Source organism: Humulus lupulus, chromosome 2, assembly GCF_963169125.1.
Source record: "Humulus lupulus chromosome 2, drHumLupu1.1, whole genome shotgun sequence".
NCBI lineage: Eukaryota > Viridiplantae > Streptophyta > Magnoliopsida > Rosales > Cannabaceae > Humulus > Humulus lupulus.
In genome coordinates this window covers 129,902,954-129,923,747 of record NC_084794.1, presented here as the reverse complement: position 1 = coordinate 129,923,747, position 20,794 = coordinate 129,902,954, and the positions used below count along the sequence as shown (strand labels likewise).

Here is a 20,794-nt window from a genome sequence, read left to right as displayed (position 1 = left end):
ATACTAAAAGTAACTTTTAATAATAAGCTATATAGTAATTTATTATATTTGATTGTAACTCATTAGTTTCTAAAAAATGACTAATCGACAATGTAAAAGTATCTTAAGTAATAAGACACCATAATATAACTTCAAAATGATTAATCAATGTCTTAAGATAAAAAAATTTCAAAAAATAAGTATTAAAGGTAACCAAAATGTATATAAAAAAATATGTTATAAAAATAATTTTTTTTATGAAAAAAGTAACTAATTGCTAATGTTGACAGTAAGAACTCGTCAACGATTGATGGTTAGAAAACTTCAATCTCTATACTATAAGAAGCTATGAATTAGATAGAAAGAACTCTAAACAACAGGAGCAAACTCAGGCAAGCATGAGAACCAGAAGCATATATTTCATAAGTCTCGTTTTTACATTCAGTTTTCCAACCCCTTAGCCTGAGGGGTTGGAGCCTATTTATAGGGGAGGCTCTATTGGCCCAGGATACAAACAAGTCCCAGACCACTGGGACGTACATAGGTACTCTGATAAAGTAGTGGCTCAGGGCGTAGTGGTGTCTACCCTGATGGTGTCAGAGTCGTGGCCTTGGACATAGTACTGTCGGCTCTGGCGCATGGTCGAGGGTGTCCCAGTGGTCTCACCACTCTTCGTACAGGTCCGTACCGCCACTACTCCTCAGACGCAGATCATAGGGTCGTGCCTCTGTTCTCTCCATAACCGTACACCCCGTGTCAGCGCACGTGTTCCGTACTCGGTGGTCCTCATCAATTCCCGTTAAATGCTCCACGTTCGTTTGGCATATCAACAAGATTCCCCTAAGTGATCTCATGCCTGTGCCAAGGAGGCTTCATCCTATGCATGTCCTGAGAAGTCGAGGTGCCGAGGGTTAGGGCCGGCCTATACGGATCGCATAGACACGAGGCTAGGAGCACGGGTACCTCAACACACCCCTCACCCTCGCATAGCGAGGCTGCCTCTCCTCCTTCCAAGCACAGCGTCGCGAGGCTAGGAACACGGATACCTCAACACAGCCCTCACCCTCGCATAGCGAGGGTCCCTCGCATAGCGAGGCTGATGTTCTTCCTCTGAGGTGCGGCGTCGCGAGGCTAGGAGCACGGACACCTCAACATAGCCCTCACCCTCGCATAGCGAGGGTCCCTCGCATAGCGAGGGTCCCTCGCATAGCGAGGCTGACGCTCTTCCTCCGAGTGTGGACGAGGCTTGATGCCTGCTGGAATGGGGCGCACGAGGATGGCCAGCTAGGGGCCCTCGCATAGCGAGGGTAAAGTTTGGATCGGCAAGTGGCCGAAGTCCCTCGCCTAGTGAGGGTGACTCTCTTACCCCAACTCCTTCACCATCATGTGATGCCCTTTCAGGATGTCTCGTAACATAGAGCTTCACTTGTGAATAGAATTCACAAGGAAAAAATTCCATATTTACAGCTAACTTATTAACATTTTAAGTAATTGAAATGTTACTTTTTAAACTGAGAAAAAACGAGAAAATTAGGATTTCGGGAAAGTTTTAAATTCATGTATATTACTTTTAGAATCAAATATTTTTTTATCACGTGCCAAAATATTTTTTTGTAAATAAAATTTTGTATGTGATTTTTATAATTATTTTATATTGGATCCGTTTGGTAAAATTTTTGTTTTTGAATTTTTTAAACACAAAAATTAAAAAAATATATTTATTTTTTTTTAAAAAAATAAAAATATGTTTGGTAATTATTTTTGTTTTTTTGTTTTTAATAACAAAAAATAATAAACATGTTTGATAACTTGTATTTTTATTTTTTATTTAACAATATAAAGTGTTGATTTGAAGAGAAAAACAAAAAAATGAAAACTGTTTAAAAAACATTTGAAAAAAATTTTATTTTCAAAATTTAATAAATTTTAAAAAATAATAAATAAAAATAGAATTATCAAACACATTTTATATTTAATTTTCAAATTTTTAATTAATTAAACAAAAAATTATTTTTGTAGGTGTTACCAAATAACCTATAAGTATATAATTATAAAAATCCCAAAGAATTCGATTCATCTCCCTATAAGATATGATGACACTTTAAACTTTAAACTTTAAGAGAGGTAAAGAGAAATGCTGGCAATGCTCGACACGTACGGACGTGACTTATTATAATGTTAATATAAATTATCAAACAATAAAATAAAAATGATATAGTGTAAGAGCACTTCCATCCGGTGCTCTACTTCATCTTTTAAAATACCTCCCTAAAACACATATTTTTCTATTTTACCTCTAAGTTTTACATTTTACCATACATCAGATTCTCTATTTTTTTCTCTATATCATTTAAATATTATATTTTCAAACATTTTTTATTCATTTAAAATATTTTTTATAACTATCAATAATATCCTAATATATTTTAATATTATAATATTGGGTTAAAAGATGAATAGTGTACATTAAATATAGGTTTGTACTGTAGCTATATCTAAAAATATTTGTAAAATACATCATCCAATGTATCCCTATTTTTGTTAGTTTTAGCTATTTTTTACATATTTTGGTAATATAACTCACCCAATATGAGTGCTCTAATACAAGTGGAGTGGACAATCAAACGAAACATATTAAACATGGTTCTAGGGTTTGTCATTTGCAAGTTGCCAAATTGATTATAGTGAATCTAAACAAACATATATATTAAGCAGCATATATTGGATATAAGATTATGCATTGACTTCACAAAACGTGACAACTTTAACTGAATATTATACTCTACTTATAACACAAAAGCTACAAGTTTGGTTTTTTAGCATTTATTTCTACACCAAGTTCAACTATATCCTTATTTACTATTGGACATATTTCACAGATTCACCCATAAATATATTTTAATATTATTGCCTAGATATATATATATATATATATTATTATTATTATACGTACCCCAAAACTACAAAATTAATTTGACATCATCGGTTCTCTTTCTCAATTATATATATATATATATATATATTTATACTTATACATAAAAAGTGATTATTTACATACATCCCCTCCATCAACTGTAAATTATAATAAAAAATATATGTTATGTAAGCTATTTTTGTTTTGCGAACATGTACACCATTAATCACTTTCTAAGACCCAACTACGAAATAAAACAATTGAAAAAAAAATGTGCAAGAGTTCTGACTTTGGAAGTTTTCAATTCGTACATGGTTGAAGAAGAAGAATTGGATGTCTAGGGTTTGGTAGTTTTCTTCTACTACCACTTGTAATTAAGTTTCTGCCATTGAAAAGTAGGGGTATTCACAAAATACTCATTCTAATCTAATCTGTATGATCCAATCCAATCTAATTCACAAATTGCAGATATGCGCACTTGTGCGAATTGGATTGAATTGGAAAATTTTAAATCTGCACTTGTGCAGAGTGAATGTTGTTGCACTCGATCGTAAAAGTAACCGATCCAATTTCAATCCGCATTTATTTATATAGATTTAAAAAATTATAAATATTTAATATTTAAAACTAAGAAAATATGAATATTTTAAATAATTAATATATAATATATAAATTTATTGTGCTGTTGAAAAGTTATGTGCTTGTTTTACATATATATTTATTTACTAGGTAGAAGCAATGTGCAGTACACATTTGCTTAGTTTTAAAGTTATAAACATGCTTATTCAAATATGTATATATTTTTTTTAATTATCATATAAATTTTAAATAAATAAACAATAGCTTAAAAATAAATAAAAGATGTTTAGTATAATGTATGACATAAATATATTAAAAATATTAGGGCAAAACATTGTCTATAATTTTAATAAAAAATGTTGGTTCACTTTTTTTTTAATATATATATGTATATATAATTGAATGAATTACAGTCCTATAGTATATATAAATATTTATATAAATAATTTGTACATATATGACATCTAAACACAATATTAACATGAATATATATTTGCATGACATATATATAAATTACAATAATATTTAAAAAGAAATTAATAATAGAATAAAATAAGAATATAAAAAGTCATAGTGTAGAGTAGTATACATGCATCAACTATTTTTAGTTTCTAATGTATCTTGCAATGTCCTTTGGTGAATTTGATGATGAATAAAAAGAGCTTCAATCGCTTGATAAAAACAAACTAACACACAAATATATAAGATAAAAAATATATATGTATGGTTTATTATTTTTAAATTAATATGATTTAATTATTTACATTATCATACAATATCTTAAAAAAACATATTTTAATTACTTATTTTTGTTAAGTTTATGTTTGTTCTAATTTTTGAATTTAGTAAAGACAACAAGAGATTATATATTATATGTTTAATATAATATTAATATTATACGTGAATTTTAAATTTATGTTTGTTGCTATTTTTTATTTTATTTTATTTTTTAAAAAGAAATTTGTTGTTAGTTGATAGTATAATATTATATTATATGTTTAATATGATATTATTCTAATAGGTGAAATTTAAGTTTAATTAAATTATAAAAAATATGTTAATATTTATTAATAAACCATATATATACATACGACACTAAAATTATATATAATAATTAATAAACTTAACGTTGTTGTTAAGTTTGCTATTGTTTGGATTTTATTATATACATTAATTATATTAATATGGTATTAATAGTATATATATTATTATTATCATAATAATATTTTATAACATTTAAATTTGAATTTAAATTTATATTAATATAATTATTATATATGTAGTCTTCTATTAAATATTATTATAATAACGATATTTTATAATATTTAAATTATATTAATATAATTGATAAATATCTATTTTAAGTTAGTTTTAAAGATATATTTTATTAAATATTTATAATATTCTGTTTAAGTTAACAAAACAAACTGTTAAAATCAAGAATTTTCATTATCTACACACTTATTATATAGAAGAGATTTTGTTGTTAGAGATTTAAGTCCTAAAAAGCTTAATGTTATGTTTTTATTTGTTATTGGATACTTAAATTTAAAAAGAATATTTTATTTTAATATTTACTTGGTTTAATGGTTATTAGAAAGGTATGTATTTTAGTAAAAAAATATTAAATAATTTAACTTTGTAAAAAATCCGTACTAAAATAACTAGAGTGTTCATTGGTCGGTTTGGTTGGGTTATAACATATTTTAATAAACTCAATATAAAAATTCGGGTTGCAAAAATTCAACTCTAACCCGTCCAATTAAGAAAAAAAAGTTTAACTCGTCCAATGTTTTAGGCGGTATGGTCGGGTTAACCCGCCCAAACCAATCTTAAGTATTTTTTTAAAATGTTCAAAAAATTATATTCAACAAACTAAAGTAGTATAGTATATATCGTCAAAACTTAGACATATTATTCTAAATTGAAACTTTAAAACATTATTCTAAATTTATTGTTAAAATTTTTTAAACAATATTTAATATACATTGTTTACCGAGATTTTCGGAAACTATATTAATGAAAAATAAGCGAGATTAGTGATATGGAATTTAGAAAATAAAAACAGGATTTTTACGTGGTTGGGGCGTTAATGAGCCTTAGTCCACGAGTCAGTTGTATTAGAGCTTGGAAAGTCTCTTACAATGGAGTTTTTCTCTATGTTTTGACAGAGTAACTGTATATAAGTCGAAGAGAGATCCCTTCTCCAGTACTCTATCACCTGTATTTATAGGCTCACAGGAGCACTGGGCTTGGGCCGGGCATGACCCGGGGCCATCAAGGATATGAGTACCCTTGGCTTCTCTATCGAAAGCCCAATATAAAGGATAAAAATACAAAAGACTGATAATTATCAAGGCCCAATGGGGCAGCCCAAGAACTATATTTCGCCCGACAAAATGGGGATTTTGGTCTGGGCATTCCGAGTTACGAGGCAGATTCAGGGGACAAAGTCAGTCAGTGCACTGGCAGCGCAGGTTTGAACCAACATGCGTACAATCCCGAGGTGGCCTTTTCCGCAGGTGAAAAGTGGGGACAACCCCCACGCGTCATGGGGCGGCTTCAGGGTCACGGATGCCTTTTCCTGCCAACCAGGAGGACTTGACCTGGGTTCGTTTACCTCTGTCCCTCTTCGTTTACCGCAGGCTCGAATCGGTTACCAGGATCCGGGACCGTTTTGCATACACCTCGACTGTAACCCCCAACTAGCCATACGTCTCCCGGACTATCGTCCTGGATCATCCATCCTAGACACTGTCCGGGTCTAGACCCACACTTGGGCCGTCGTTCCCGGTCATTCCCTTGCTAAGTGGGCCTGAGCCGGGCCCAAATCCAATTGCCCAGAATGTGGGCTTGGACCACCGTCCCAGGCCCAAGGCAAGAAATGGGGATAACATACATATAATAAATGTAATATATTGTATGTATAAATGAAAAACACAATTCTTAATCGGTTTATTTGGGTTACATTGGGCAGAATTGTATAATTCTCAAACTGCCCAATATAATAATTTGGCAGTTTGAATTTTTGTCGGGTTATTTGTGTTGTATTTTTGGTCAGTTTCTTCGGTTTGGTTTAGACAGTTTATTCAGGTTGAACGATTTGCAAAAACTTGTGCATAGTCATAAAAATAACTTATCTAATTTACACTACTAAGGATTGGATTTGATTTGAGTTATTATGCGAATTGGAGTGAATCTAAAATATAAAATCCGTACTTAGTGTTAATCGGATAAATTATGAGCAAAATTATATGAATTAGATTGGATGAACACCCATATTTAAAAATGCCCTCACGTGACTTATTTCACAAGTAATTTGATAGAGCCAGATGATTGATTTGGGGTTTAATGCAATGATTTTCTTAATTATGGATTGTGCAAGTTCATTTCTCTTAGAGACCATTTTGCAAAACACTAATAATTCAGAAGCTTTTGTGTCAATCACCTTTTCTTTATGTTGTTTTTCAAATAATCATGTTTGGGAAAAAAGAAAGAAAGAAAAAAGTATATGATTATATTGTATACATTTTAATATTTTATTATATATTTTGACTTTATGGTGAAAGATATATTTGAACATATTAATTTAACTGTCTAAATAATTGCACAATGCAAAATAATATATTCCAATAGAAACTATATTTTTACAAACTTATTCTTTTTTTTTTTTTAATTTTGCTACTCATTATATTTTTAATGGTACAATCTTATCTTTTTCTTTTGAAAAAGAAAAATCTGATCTTATGCGTCAAATAAAGTCAGTGTATTTCATCACCACACTGTCAGATCACTAAAACATTTCTGTAGCAAATATTTTTAATTTACTAATCTCATCTTAACAAAAACATGATTAGGTAACCCAGTGAGAAAAAGTTCATGAGAGTGAAAACCCAAGTCACCATACACATTTATCTTCCATCAGAATTAATTTGGGAAGTGAATGAGTCACACTATTAATTTTCTTTAGGAGGACCTGATTTTCTTTTAAAGTAGTAAATCTTACATTAAATAAATGTGATTGATTATTTCTTTTAAAAAAAATATTAGACAAATTAAGGTGACCCTAAAATAAATATAATATTTTAGTGGATATTTTAGTTGCACATACGTGTTTTTATAAATATCTACACTACCCTACTCGTCCAGAACAAAACTATGTGCTCTGGTAAGAATATAAAAGACTCATATTCCCCTACCATGTATACTATACTATACAGTAATAATTATAGTACTACTACTATTATTGATTCAATTTATTGTTGTGGACTTTGCTTGAAGCATGGCAAATATAAAAATAAAAAATAAAAAATAAAAAGATTAAAGCGGAAAGAATTAATTTTTTTATTCAAAAAGTGACTTTCCAAATTGTCTGAACAAACCAGTTATCAAATGCCCTTCTGCCACGTCAGCAGAAACATTGATACATGTTAAGAGTTGGCAGCAGAGGATTCTTACTCTCGTAACAACTTACCTCTTCTTCTTCTTCTTCTCTCTCTCTTCCCATAAAGACCGGCGATAGGTGCATAATACTCTCTGCACGTCTCCTTATTTCCCTATCATTCCTTCTAAGCAAGAAAAAAATTAAAGTCTTATTACTTCAGTTATTACATTTCTTACTTTCCTAACCTTTCCTTCTTTCTTTCTTTTTCTTTTCTTTTCATTTCATTTTCTTCTATCTCTTTCGCTTTAATCCCATTTTCTTCTCAGTTATTTTTTCTTGGACCACAAACACTAAACTTCTTCTATAGGGTTTCCTTCGTAGTGTTTTGTATTTTCGGTTGGATTTGAACCCTCTTTAATGCATGTTTCTTTCGGAAAGACAAGTGCCCAGATCTTTTTTTCTCTCATTTAGATTGGATATTTTGGTTATCTGGGTCTGAGACTTTTGAGTCGTAAAAATACTAAATAATGGCGATTGAGTTGTGTTCGGAGAAGTCTCCTGGTATGGTGGTGACGAGTAATGGCAGTACTCCCAGAATCTCGTTTTCGTATGACTTTCTACAATCCGACGTCGTTCCCATCGAACAACGCCCTCTCAGATCGAACTCTTCCGGTCTGAACTCGAGTATTGATTTTGACTTCTGCGTTCGCGAGAGCTTTAGCGAAGAATCTTCTTCCGCGGACGAGCTTTTCTCCGGTGGGAAAATGATTCCCAGTGAAATCAAGAAGAAGGTCGTCCCTGCTCCGCCGAAACAAGAGATTACTTCTCCTCAAGTTGATCGTGCATTAGTGCAAACACCTTGTGTGCGTGAGGAGAGCAGCAAAAGCTCCAAGAAAGAGACCAATGAAGGTGAGGAGAGGCAGAGTTCAAAGTCCTTTTGGGGTTTCAAGAGGAGTAGTAGTTGTGGTACTGGCTATGGAAGGACTCTATGTCCTTTGCCTCTGTTATCTCGAAGCAACTCAACTGGGTCTGCTGACGAGTCCAAACCCATTAACATCAAACGACCGCCATTGATATCAAAAGAAAGTTCCAACAGCTCTAAACAGAATACCCAGAAAAGTTCTAACGCTTCTAACAAGATGCAGTCGTCACATTCGCATAACTTGGCTTCAAGCTGTAGTTATCAGAAGCCTCCATTGAAGAAGGGCCATGGAGCTTATGGCAATGGAGTTTCAGTCAATCCGGTTTTGAATGTTCCTCCGGCAAACCTTTTCGCAATAGGTTCAATCTTTGCCAATGGGAAAAGCAAGAACAAGAAAAAGTGATCCCTTTTCAATGGAAGCTGTACTTTTTTCACTCGTAAAAAGAAAAATGAAAAGGGTATTTGTATGGATTCTGTCTTCACTGATGTTGTTTTATGTGATATAATAATCCTTGATTTCTGTGTCCTTGATTTCTGAGTTCTTAGATTTTGCTTCAATAGGAGAAAAAAGAGATAAATTTAGGTCCATGAAAGGGGAGAGACAAGGAATGGAATGGTATAATTCAACCTCACATGGTTTCGAGCACATAATGACAGGTAACACATTGCTTTCATGGCTGTCCCCGTGTTTGTTTTTTTTTTTTTTGGTTCACACTTTTTTTTGGTTGCTTTATTTTCATATTTGCTCAGACATATGGCTCTGACGTTTATGTACATATTTTGATTATTGGATGATTTTTTCTTTTTCTTTTCCTCATACTCTGTATAAAAGAAAGGGTATGTAAGGGAGTGTTATATGACTTGTGTTTTGATTTAATATATGGACTACTACTTTATGTTTTACTAGATTCTTGAATAGACATAAGTTAAAAGGCCTACGACTTTATTTACTCTCCTCATCAACCCTTATTATCAAAACTCGCAACTGAGTGAATAGAAAAGAGTTGTGATTAACTATTTTGGCATGAGTCAGATTTTGCTAGTTCTCTCTCGGGTTCAGAGCATGATTATTGGAAAAGCTACTCAACTTTTTGGCAATTAAAAAATAAATGTTCCTCGCTAAACTATGTATTTAATTAGTTCTTTATCCCTTAACCAGAACTATCTAATTCCTATTAATATATGTTTAATGTACTACTTTCTATTGATGATTGGCCATGTGACCATAACAATTTGATAAAGGTAAAGTGGGGACCATGCCGGGAAAAAGAATCAAAGGGTTGTAACAGTACAGCTCAAAAAGTAGATGAACAAATTTAAGTGGGGTAGGTCTTTGATCATGTGATAATGATCCCAGCCCCAAGAGACAACAGGTCAATGTTAGTACTAATTGCATGTAATCTCTTGGGCTTATCTCCTAATAGTACCCAACTTGGCATCACTTCAGTACTTTTACATTTATAGATATAATAATCCCAAAAGTATATACTACTGGCTTATAAGCGGACTTGGTCAATTAGGATAATGTATATGTCTCATTCGTTCCCTTGCCTTTTCACACGTTGTACTAGTTTTAGGCCTGCAACCGCTCTCAGGCCGGTGTAAAAATAGAGAATTACAATACTGTATCCTAATTTAAGTCGTGATAAGGGAAAGAAAAGTGTCAATAGTCACTCATAAACAAATAATTGTATTGGTAATATATTTGGAAAGCTGCTTCATAATTGAAATGGAGTGTTATTCAAAATAATTATTAGATTTGACATGTTTATTTAACTAGATAATTAAATAAAAATGATGTAATTTGAGATAATTAAAAGAGAATTTACTTATTTAATACTCTATGTTTTTTTAAAATATCATTTTGGTATCATCTGTTTTTAATAATGATCATATGGTATCTTGTATTTTAAAATTATACATATTTGATACCTTAGACTCAGATTTGATAGATAAAATTTTATTAATATGATCAAACTGTCATTAGTTATATGTAATTAAGTAATTAAATTTAAATTTGGAACTTACATAATTGATAGCAGTTTGATTAAATTGGTAAAATTTTATTAATTAAATTTGAGTTTAGGGTACCAAATATGTACGATTTTAAAATACAGGATACCATATGAGCATTATTGAAAACAGATAGTATCAAAATGATACTTTGCAAAAACACATAGTACCAAATAGTTACCTACCAAATTAAAATATACTAATTATCCTCTCCAATTCTTCTTGTGGCCATACCAAATTGGTTTAATTATATTATGTGATTATTAAATACTATCAATTTTAAATAATAATTATTACATAATATTATATTTTACAATTACTAACGATCTTGTCAAATATAATATTAAAAATTTATATGTAATTATCACTTACATCTAAATTCATATTGTACTTTAAAATTATGTGTAATTATTAGACAACCTAATAATTTCAGTGACTTCCTAAACAGGTACATGTAGTGTAATTATGAATTTGTCTTCTCTGATTAAGTTGTGTCAAACATAAGATAGTTTAATTTTAATTTTATGTCACTATATAACATTCTAATATGATAGGAAAAAAACTTTTGTGGAGCGATATATTTAATTGGTTATTTAAATAGATCATATTTGAATTAATTTTAATTAGTATGAATTTTCATTTTTAATTTAACAAAATTTATAATAACACGATTATATAGCATTATTTTTAACCACATAAAAATTTACTTATTTACATATAAAATGTTAATATAATTGAATAAAGATTATACTACTTTATTATTTTATTATTTGCTTACATCATTCTTGTTTAGTTTATACCATAACAGTATCTTTTATTTAACAAATCAAACTCTCTCAACACAATTTTGGACATATTTATTTTAAATACTATCAAAATAACCCTAGTTACATTATATATTTAATATATTTAAAAAATCATATTTAAATAATTTCATTTAATTAGAAATCTAAAATTTTAAATAAATTAATAATTTTGTTTCTTATTTTTTTTTCTCATGTTTATGGTGAATAAAATATTAAGGAAAGACTATGGTAGGTTCTTTGTTCGACTGATACTATACATTTTAATTATAGGAAACATCTCACAAATTTATAGAAAATTATATATAATTTAGAGTGTCGAAATTAAGATTTAAAAAACTTGTTGCACGTGCATATAAAAATTGAAATAGACACGCGTGCAACAAGTTGTTTGAATTATGATTTTGACACACTAAATTATAAAAAAAATATGAGAGGTCCTTTCAAACTAGAGGGATTTAAAAAAAATACATATATATATATTTTTTACCTTTTTACCAATCATAATTTTTTTTCATAAAAAATACATACATAATCTTTCAAAAATACAATTTTTAAAGTTTCATAATTACAAAAATAAGACATTAGGAAAAACAACTAGATAACGGCTTACTGCATCAAATCCAAAATAAACTAAAAAATAATATATATGAGAATAACTAAATATCAACAAAAGAAAAAACCTAAAATTAACGTAAAAATAACTTGGAAACAATGAAAAAAAAAACAAAAAAGACAAGACCGTAAAAAATATAAATATTTCCTTAAAATCGTAAAATTGAAGAAAAAAATGTTTTGCCGTAAAAAAATGTGATTCTTTTTAGCAAAATTAAGTATTTTATGTAAAAAATATCTCCAAAAAAATGTATGTTCTCACATAAAAAATTGGGGGTTATAACTTATCTATATATCAAAAACAAAAAAAAAGACCTACTAGGTCCAAAACTGGGAACCTACCATTATCTTCTCCTAAAATAATAATATGTTTTGTTTTTATTTTCTTAAATTATTTTTTTTATAAATTAAATTGTTTTTAGTATCTTGTCAAATATTTAATTTTCTAAAAACATTTATATTTTCTTAAGTATTAAAAATTACAATAAATATAATTATATTATTTTAGTTACAATCCTAAGTGAAGAAAAGTAACAAAAAATCAATAATGTTTTGAAATTTTTGGTTCATAATTGATTAAAATTATTTACAAAAATATATTTTTTAAAGTTGGATTTTAAACATTAGAAAATTACATATAATACTTAACTAACATAGAGATATTTTGACAATATTAAAAAAATGACTAAATTTTTTTAAGGGTATGTTTTTATATTAATTTGTTAAATAGAATATAGTGTTTTAAATATTTACTATTTAAGAGAAGTGAAATTGGTATTGAAAGAAAAAATAATGTAATAAAGTAATATAATCATAATTAAATATTGAATTAGTAAATAAGTTAATTTTGTCATGAAAGAATTTTTATTTATTCAATTGATTTGAATCTTGTTAAAGATGTTAATTTCAAATTAATTAAGTTAATCTAAATTTGACATATTATTTAACAATGTTTAGTCATATTTAACATTTTTTTAATTGTTAGGAAGTCGAACCTATGACATGTTTAGTAATAAGTAATAAGAATCACATCTGTTGCAATCATTCTCATTCATTTGTTTATTTTTACTTAGTAATAGAAATGTTTTATGGACCCACATGAATTTGAAAAAAAAAAAAAATGGGAATACTTCTCATCCCACTTTCTTAAGTCATGACATTACTAGTAATCAATATTTATTTTATTTTATTTTTTATTATTAAAGATTAAAAGACAAATTTATCCTAAAAAATTATTCTCTTTAAAATATATTTTTTTTATAAGGATAATTTAATCAAATTAAAGCATTTTGATTACCTTTTTTAATTGTGTAAATAAAATAAAATGCTTCCAGTTCTCTTTCCGGTCAATTTAGTAAACAACATAAAAAATAATAATTATAATTTGTTAATATTTTATTCTCATACATTTCTCCTGTTAATTTATTGATTTTTGTATGGGTTTCAACTTTCGACCATGTTATTGTATAGTCACTTTTACCCCTAGTATTCATATTCTTGTTGCAATTGATGGTTCATTTACCCCTTAGGGTGTGTTTGTTACAGGCCCAATGGTATATTGTGAATGAATAATTTAAAAGGGACATGGTTTTGTTTTTTAGATTTTTACATAAAATAGTAAATTTTTCGAAAATATTACATTTTTACGATCAAATATTTTTTTCTTCGATTTTACGATTATAATGAAATTTTTATATTTTTACAGTTTTGTCTTTTTTCTATTTTTGTGTTGTTTTTATATTTTTTTGGGTTGATGTTTAGTTGTTCTAATATATATTCTTTTTTTAGTTTATTTTGGGTTGATGCAGTGAGTTGTTTTTCCTAAGACCGTATTTTTGTAATTATAAAACTTTGTGTTATTCCCAAAATTTCGTTCGATGACGTGACAATCGGATGTGACAAGTGGCAATGCATAATCACTAAATGACACATTAATAGTCAATAAATGTGCTGACTAAAGAAGTGAAAAGGTTGGGAGTTGACCTGCGGAGTTGTGATATTACTGGTCAGGAAGTAAATTTAGCCGACCGGCGGTGTGCCATGCCCGACCAGAGATGTGACATTCCCGACCAGTGGTGTGCCATGCCCAACCAATGGTGTGCTTTGGCCGACCAGTGAGGTGTCTTGGCCAACCAGTCACTTCGGGGAATGGATTTGGTCGATCGACGGATCAGAATCTCAGGAGTTAACCGTCTAGTGACTCTTTAGTAAAATCTCAGTAACAACTTCAACCCGAATCGCTCGTAACTACCGCGGGAATCTCTCAAATATCCCGAAGTAGTAGTTATATTGTTGTAATTTAAATTTGTTTATTATTTATCAATTAAAGTTGGTTGAAACAACCAAGGACTCCGTCAAAACTGGATATTTCTCATGTATGATCCATGAACCTATAAATAAATGGCTCATTACATCATTTGGGGGAATTTGATCTTTTTTGAGACTTAAAGAACTCTCTAGTTTTGAGACTTTGAGACCATTACTTGGGGCATTCTAGGAGCATTTTCTGAGAGTTTAGAGAGAGAAACACTGCATTTTTCTACTTATACTTGAGAAACTCAGTTGACTAAGATTCATCTGGTCTTAAGTATATGCTACATATATCCAATTCTAAGTGGATTAGGCTATTACCAACAATATTGAGGCTGAACCACTATAAAATTACTTGTGTTATTTATTTTTTATTCAATGTTTATTGTCGTTTTTGCGTCTACTCGCAGTTGGCCAAAATCGTGGTCAACACTTTGAAAATTTGAGTACATATTTTTTAAAACAAAAATTAGGAATAATTAAAAAGTAAAAAAAAAAAAACAAAAAACTATATGTATTTAAGAAAAGATCTTTTTTTTTCCTTCAAAGTTTTGGTTTATATGGAATATTAGAATTGTCAACTGTTTTTTTTTTTTTTTGCATATAGGATCTTAATTATTTATTCAAAATTCTAAAATTATGATTCCCATATTCTTTAGAAATGAATCCATATATTTACTTTTGATGCGTATTTAGTTATTTTAAAGGGTATTTACGTAATTATAATGTTAAGAAATTTTAAAATATTAAATAACATTTTATGATTTATTTTTTTATATATATTTTAAAATTTTTGAATTATTTATAATTTTATTTGTTTTATAAAACATTATTTCTTTCTTCTTCTTCTATGTTTTTCGTTCTTCTTCTTTTATTTCTAATTTGTTTCTCCATGTTTAACTATTATTTTTAATTGAACTTCGGTTTTTATTAGTTATTGTCATTTTTATAACATAATCACACTTTGAAGCTTATTCATAAATAATAATTTTGTGCTTCCCTTTCAGATCTCTCTTTTTTTTTTTTTTTGCTTGTTAGTAACTAATTACTGGTATTTTTAGTATAGTTTGTTTTAGTTTAGTAACTTGTTATTGATTTTGTTGGGTTTTGTTGGCTTTTTTCTTTACTTCACATTGTATGGGTTTGTTAGTATTTGGTTAAATATTATTTAGTTTTCTAAGAAGTTATTATAATGTTTCTGATTTTGTTTTTGTTTATATTTTTAGTTTAGTAACTAGTTACTATGATATAATTGAGAATATCAATTACTAATTATTCCTATATTATTGGTTTAGTATTTAGTTGATGTGATATTTTTAGTTTTTTTGTTGATCTTCACAGTTTAGTAACTAGTTACAGGTTACTGTTGAAATATGGTTACTATATTAGTAACATCTAATTGCCTTATTACTGAGAAAATTAGTAACCAACTACTATCTTATTACTTAAAACATTAGTAACTGGTTATTATTATTTCATTAGTAACTGTAGATGCTAAAATCGACAATCAATTAAGTATAATCGTACGTGGGCACCGACAACATGCATAAAGGAAATGGTAACAGTATCTTCACGGTAAGCTTGACTGACCACTTCTGTGACTGCTTGAATGTTTGGTGCGACTTGGTCTCAAATGTGAGTCGAGTCCTTGATGACTTTTATGATTGCATGAATGGTGGTGTTCTGTGGTTACTGATTCTTCAAATCGTGTTGGATTTCTAAATTTTTTGGGCTTTTCTTTTTAATTTTGCTAAAACTGAGATAAATGGTAACTAATTCGGAAAAAAGTAATTCAAGTCAACATTCAACCTGAAAATCAGTGTAAGCCTCAATTCTTCTATTGGAATTTCAGATTGACTAATTCTATTATTGGATTACGTAAAATGGATTGAAATTATGGATGAATCTTGTGAATTCAAAGTTATCGTGCAAATATTTTTTATTTGAGTTGCCTTTTAATATTCTGAAAGAAAAATTCTAAACAAAATAAGAAAACTAAAAACCTTCATTTTAATACAAAATTAAAAGAAAAAGAATTAAAAAATCCTCATTAATAAAAAAAAAGTGTGAAAAGTATTTATTTAGAAAAATTAAATATCTTTTAAATAAAATCAAAACTTAGTAAAAAAAAATCATTTTATTAAAAATCTAAATTAAAAAAAAAATCATCATTAAATAAACTCTAAAAAATTAATTCGTTTAGAGAGAAAAAATAAATTAAACTCATTTTTTATTTAAAATAAAAATCTATTTTTTTTATTGTTAGGTGGTCTTTTTTTTCTTCCGTATTAATTTTTTTATTATAATTTAAAAAATTAAGCTTTTCTTTCCTAAATGAATTATATACTATGGATTTGTTTTAATAATGAGTGGTTGTTTTTCCTTCAATTTGTTTGTTTTAGATTTTTATTGTTTTTAATAATTTATATATATATATATATTATTTTAGTTTATTCATTTGATTTTTTTCTACAACTTATATAAATTAAAATTGGTTTTATAAATTTTAAAAATTATTAAAGAGACATCTGTGACAATATATATCAAATATTTGCTTATAGTTTTACTTGTGTATAAACTCAATTTTAAAAGGGAAATTTCACTTTATATGCATATAGTATACTCATATTAAAAGAAAAATGTCATGCACTATTCACTTTTCAATTTAGTGCTAATCATTCCCCACTTAACCCCCCCCAAAAAAAGTCCCCAAAATTCTCTCAATCTCTTTCACTGTTGCTTCCTCTCTCGGACCCAAAAGAAATCCCCAATAATCTCGAAACCCTCACCTTGACTCTCTTGGCGGAATCGATCTCCAACGAAGTACACACCACCATGACGAAGCTCCTCAGCGACGAAGCACACCCACCACCATGACCCATTTCGACTTGCGAAGCACATTTTTTAACAACTTAGGAATTAGGGTTTTGGGCACCAAGATGGTGCCCTATGGCCGGCGGCACAATGAGCCAAGGGCTCGGGTGGGGTGGCTGGCTGGCGTGCAAGGGCTCGGGCAAGGGCTTGGTGCACGGGCTTACAGGCACGGAGGTAGGCGGGTGCGCGCGTGCATGGGTGCGGGTTGCGCTCGAGGAGCCACGGGGCTGCACGCAGGGAGCCGCGGGGTTGGGGCTGCGTCTAGCGCACGGTTGTAGGAGGCTCGAGCCTTGTGCGTGCGCGTGGGTGAGCAGGGGCTCAGGCCGTGTGCCTCTTAGGTGCATGGCTCGGGTTCCTCCTCATCTTTGTGTGCATATTTTTTAAAAATACATATTTCTTAAATAAATTTAAAAAATCCTATGCCCTTTATGGCTTACACAAGAACTAGAAGAATAATAAAATTCCTAACCCAATAGCACCATATAATTAACAATCCATCCTTCAACCATACATTCAAAAAACATATCCATCCATTTAATATACATATCAACATACATATAAAAAATACAATAAACCTACATAGTATTTAATATATATGTATAGACTGCTCTAGTACCACTTGTTGGTATTAAATGATCAGATCAAAGGTACACAACAGAATATATGGACTCATTTTAATAAATATTAATACCTGCCAAGATCATACACATATATAAATATTAAACCACATACAAATAGATCAGAGATTACCTCTTGTAGCCTATCACGTGTCCTTGAGTCTTTTTGTATTAATCAACGATCTTTCTATCTAGTGTTCTGAGATCTCACACCCTGATCTTCCAGACCAATCTTCAAACATACAAGGGCGTGTGTGGGCACGTAGGATTCAAAAGTTTAATTTATGTGACTCCCTTGATGTACTCAACACATGAGTCTAGAGAGTTTTTGACAGAGAGAAGGTTTAGAATAGTTTTCAGGTTTAGAGAAAACTATCGCTTTAGAGGGAGAGAGTTTGTATTTTCTTATAATTCAAAATAATAATAATGCATTATCCTTAACGTTACGTACTATCAGACTTATAAAGATATCTAATCTAATTAAATAATACTTATTTAATTAAAATTAAAAACTGATTAGATATTTTCATTTAATTATTTATTTAAATCATATTTAAAAAGAATAATTAAATAACTGATTAAGCAAACTTATTTGAAATTCAAAATTCAAATCCTCAGGATAAAAATCCATGATGCTAGGCTCCACACACTGTACTGTACAGTGTGTGTTGCCCAACCCAATTAGGGTTGCCCTAATTTTCTCATTTGTTTATTTAATCAACTTTTAAGACAAGGTATTTATCCCAACATAAATATATGTTAATTCAAAATTAACTTTATCTTAAAATATCAATTTTATATTAATCCAAACAAGATTATATATTAATTTTAACCTGTAGTTTTTCAAAATAAAATCTATGTAGTTAAATATTTAATTCACAATTAATCAATTACCCATAATTATCAAATAATTATTTTCTTGCCCTGGAAAATTCATTCCTTTGCAATTTAGTCATTTCACTTTACAAATCTTTCTTTTGACATCCTTACCCTTGACAGTGTAGGACATAGGTGATTTGGAGACCATGGACCTATAATACAAAGCTCCAATAAACCAGATTATTAATTAAACTCTTTATTCTAATAATCTTATTTATTAATTCTATGATTACTCCACTATAAATATGGAATTGCACTCTAAGTATTTATAGAATTATATTTACAGATTTTTCTTTAGTAGTCCATTGATATAATCAATATATATATTTCTATCCTCCATTATTGATTTGTTAATTAGAGATGATCAAAATTACCATTTTACCCTTCTAATTACCTCTTGATCATTAAGTACCATTAATTCACTAGCAAATAATTATCTATAATCTAATTATAGATTTGAGCTCAATAACTATTCAGTTCCGGAATCAACCCTTAAGGGAGCCAATATTCGATCTGTTAGAAAAGCATAAATTCCATTATTGTAATTCATGTTCCCAGTCATCCATGATATTGAACCTCCAAAAAAAGTGTCATTAGCCTCATTATTCTAAGAGACCTTAACGAGTGAATCAAAAGATCCAATAAACATAAACAGGAGTTCATGATTACTAAGGGTTTAGATTGATCTACAAATGATCATCTATTATGACAAGAATTAAATCTTTACGTCAAACGACAAGTTTATAAATATAATTAATTTTCATCGGTCTTGTCATATATAATCTCTATTATATACAACACCTTTTCTAAGATGTCTATCCATGTGGATGCGAAAATCTCCACACCAATGAAAGGCTCCCAACTCTTGCCTGAAGGCTCTCAAAGGTCCCGATAACCATGACCAAAGCCCTGTTGGTCTCTTGGAGCATTGACTCAGTGGAAAAGGCATCAAACATGGTCTCAACATTACCACCATTTCGGCCTTGCGTCGTGCCTAACACAACCGCTTCACACGAGTGGTCCTGCGAGGCGTTCGCCTCGCGCAAGGACCACGATCTTGCCTGGGTAGCATTGCGAGACGCTTAACCTGCGCTTGGAGATGCAGTCTCGCCTAGGTAACTTTGCGAGATGCTCGCCTCACGCTTGACTCAGAGGTCTCGCTCGGGTACCTCAGCGAGATGCCCGTCGTGGGCTATGCCTACGCCTCGACAGCCCGCCTCGCGCCACTAGCCCACGTCTCGCGCCTCACGCCACACCTCGCGAGACACCAGCGCCTCACGCCACAGGCCCGCACCTCTCACCACACCTTGTGCCTTTGGCCCGCAGCCCGCACCTTGCGCACCAGCGCAATAACGCCTCACACCACTGGCCCGCGCCTCGCGCCACACCTCGCGAGACATTAGCGCCTCACACCTCTGGCCCTCGCCTCGCGCCACAACTCGCAAGACATAACAGGTACCTCGAGGCTCTGACCTCCCATGCCTTTTGGGATTGTTTCTCCCATGATGATCCATAAGGGCTCCAACACTTAAATTTTAAGAGAGTAGGATGCATTATGAGTATAAGAAAACCCACCAATGACTCAAAAGAGATCATACGAATACGAAGTACGTACGGGGGTACGACCTTGAAGGCCCTAGGTGTCTGACCCTAAACACCATGCCAGACAAGTAGTGGTCATACGAATAAGGTAGTGGTCCTTCCCAGCCAACCTCTGACGTTCATACTAAACAGATGGTGGAGGTATAACTAGGTACTAAAGTGGAGGTGCTCCCGTAGACCTTGAACATGTACTGAAGCCGACCACCACGCTCCTAGCACCACTACCATCTGTAGATTGCATATGCAAAGTCGTATCCCCAAGGACCACTATGTACAATGAGCCAATAATGTTATACTATAAAT

The 20,794-nt window shown here is 30.6% G+C and overlaps 1 protein-coding gene across 1 annotated transcript; it reads left to right on the top strand.

Moving 5' to 3' along the window:
• The first annotated feature begins 7,974 nt into the window (after positions 1-7,974).
• On the top strand, positions 7,975-9,681 carry LOC133818498 (uncharacterized). The gene is made up of 2 exons (XM_062251397.1): positions 7,975-9,236; positions 9,340-9,681. The coding sequence occupies exon 1, from the start codon at positions 8,384-8,386 to the stop codon at positions 9,179-9,181; it is 798 nt and encodes a 265-aa protein (XP_062107381.1). The 5' UTR covers positions 7,975-8,383; the 3' UTR covers positions 9,182-9,236; positions 9,340-9,681.
• The last annotated feature ends 11,113 nt before the right edge of the window (positions 9,682-20,794 follow it).

Bases quoted from the DNA above. Each gene is read 5' to 3' on its own strand.
- LOC133818498 (XM_062251397.1), top strand. From the start codon at position 8,384: ATGGCGATTGAGTTGTGTTCGGAGAAGTCTCCTGGTATGGTGGTGACG.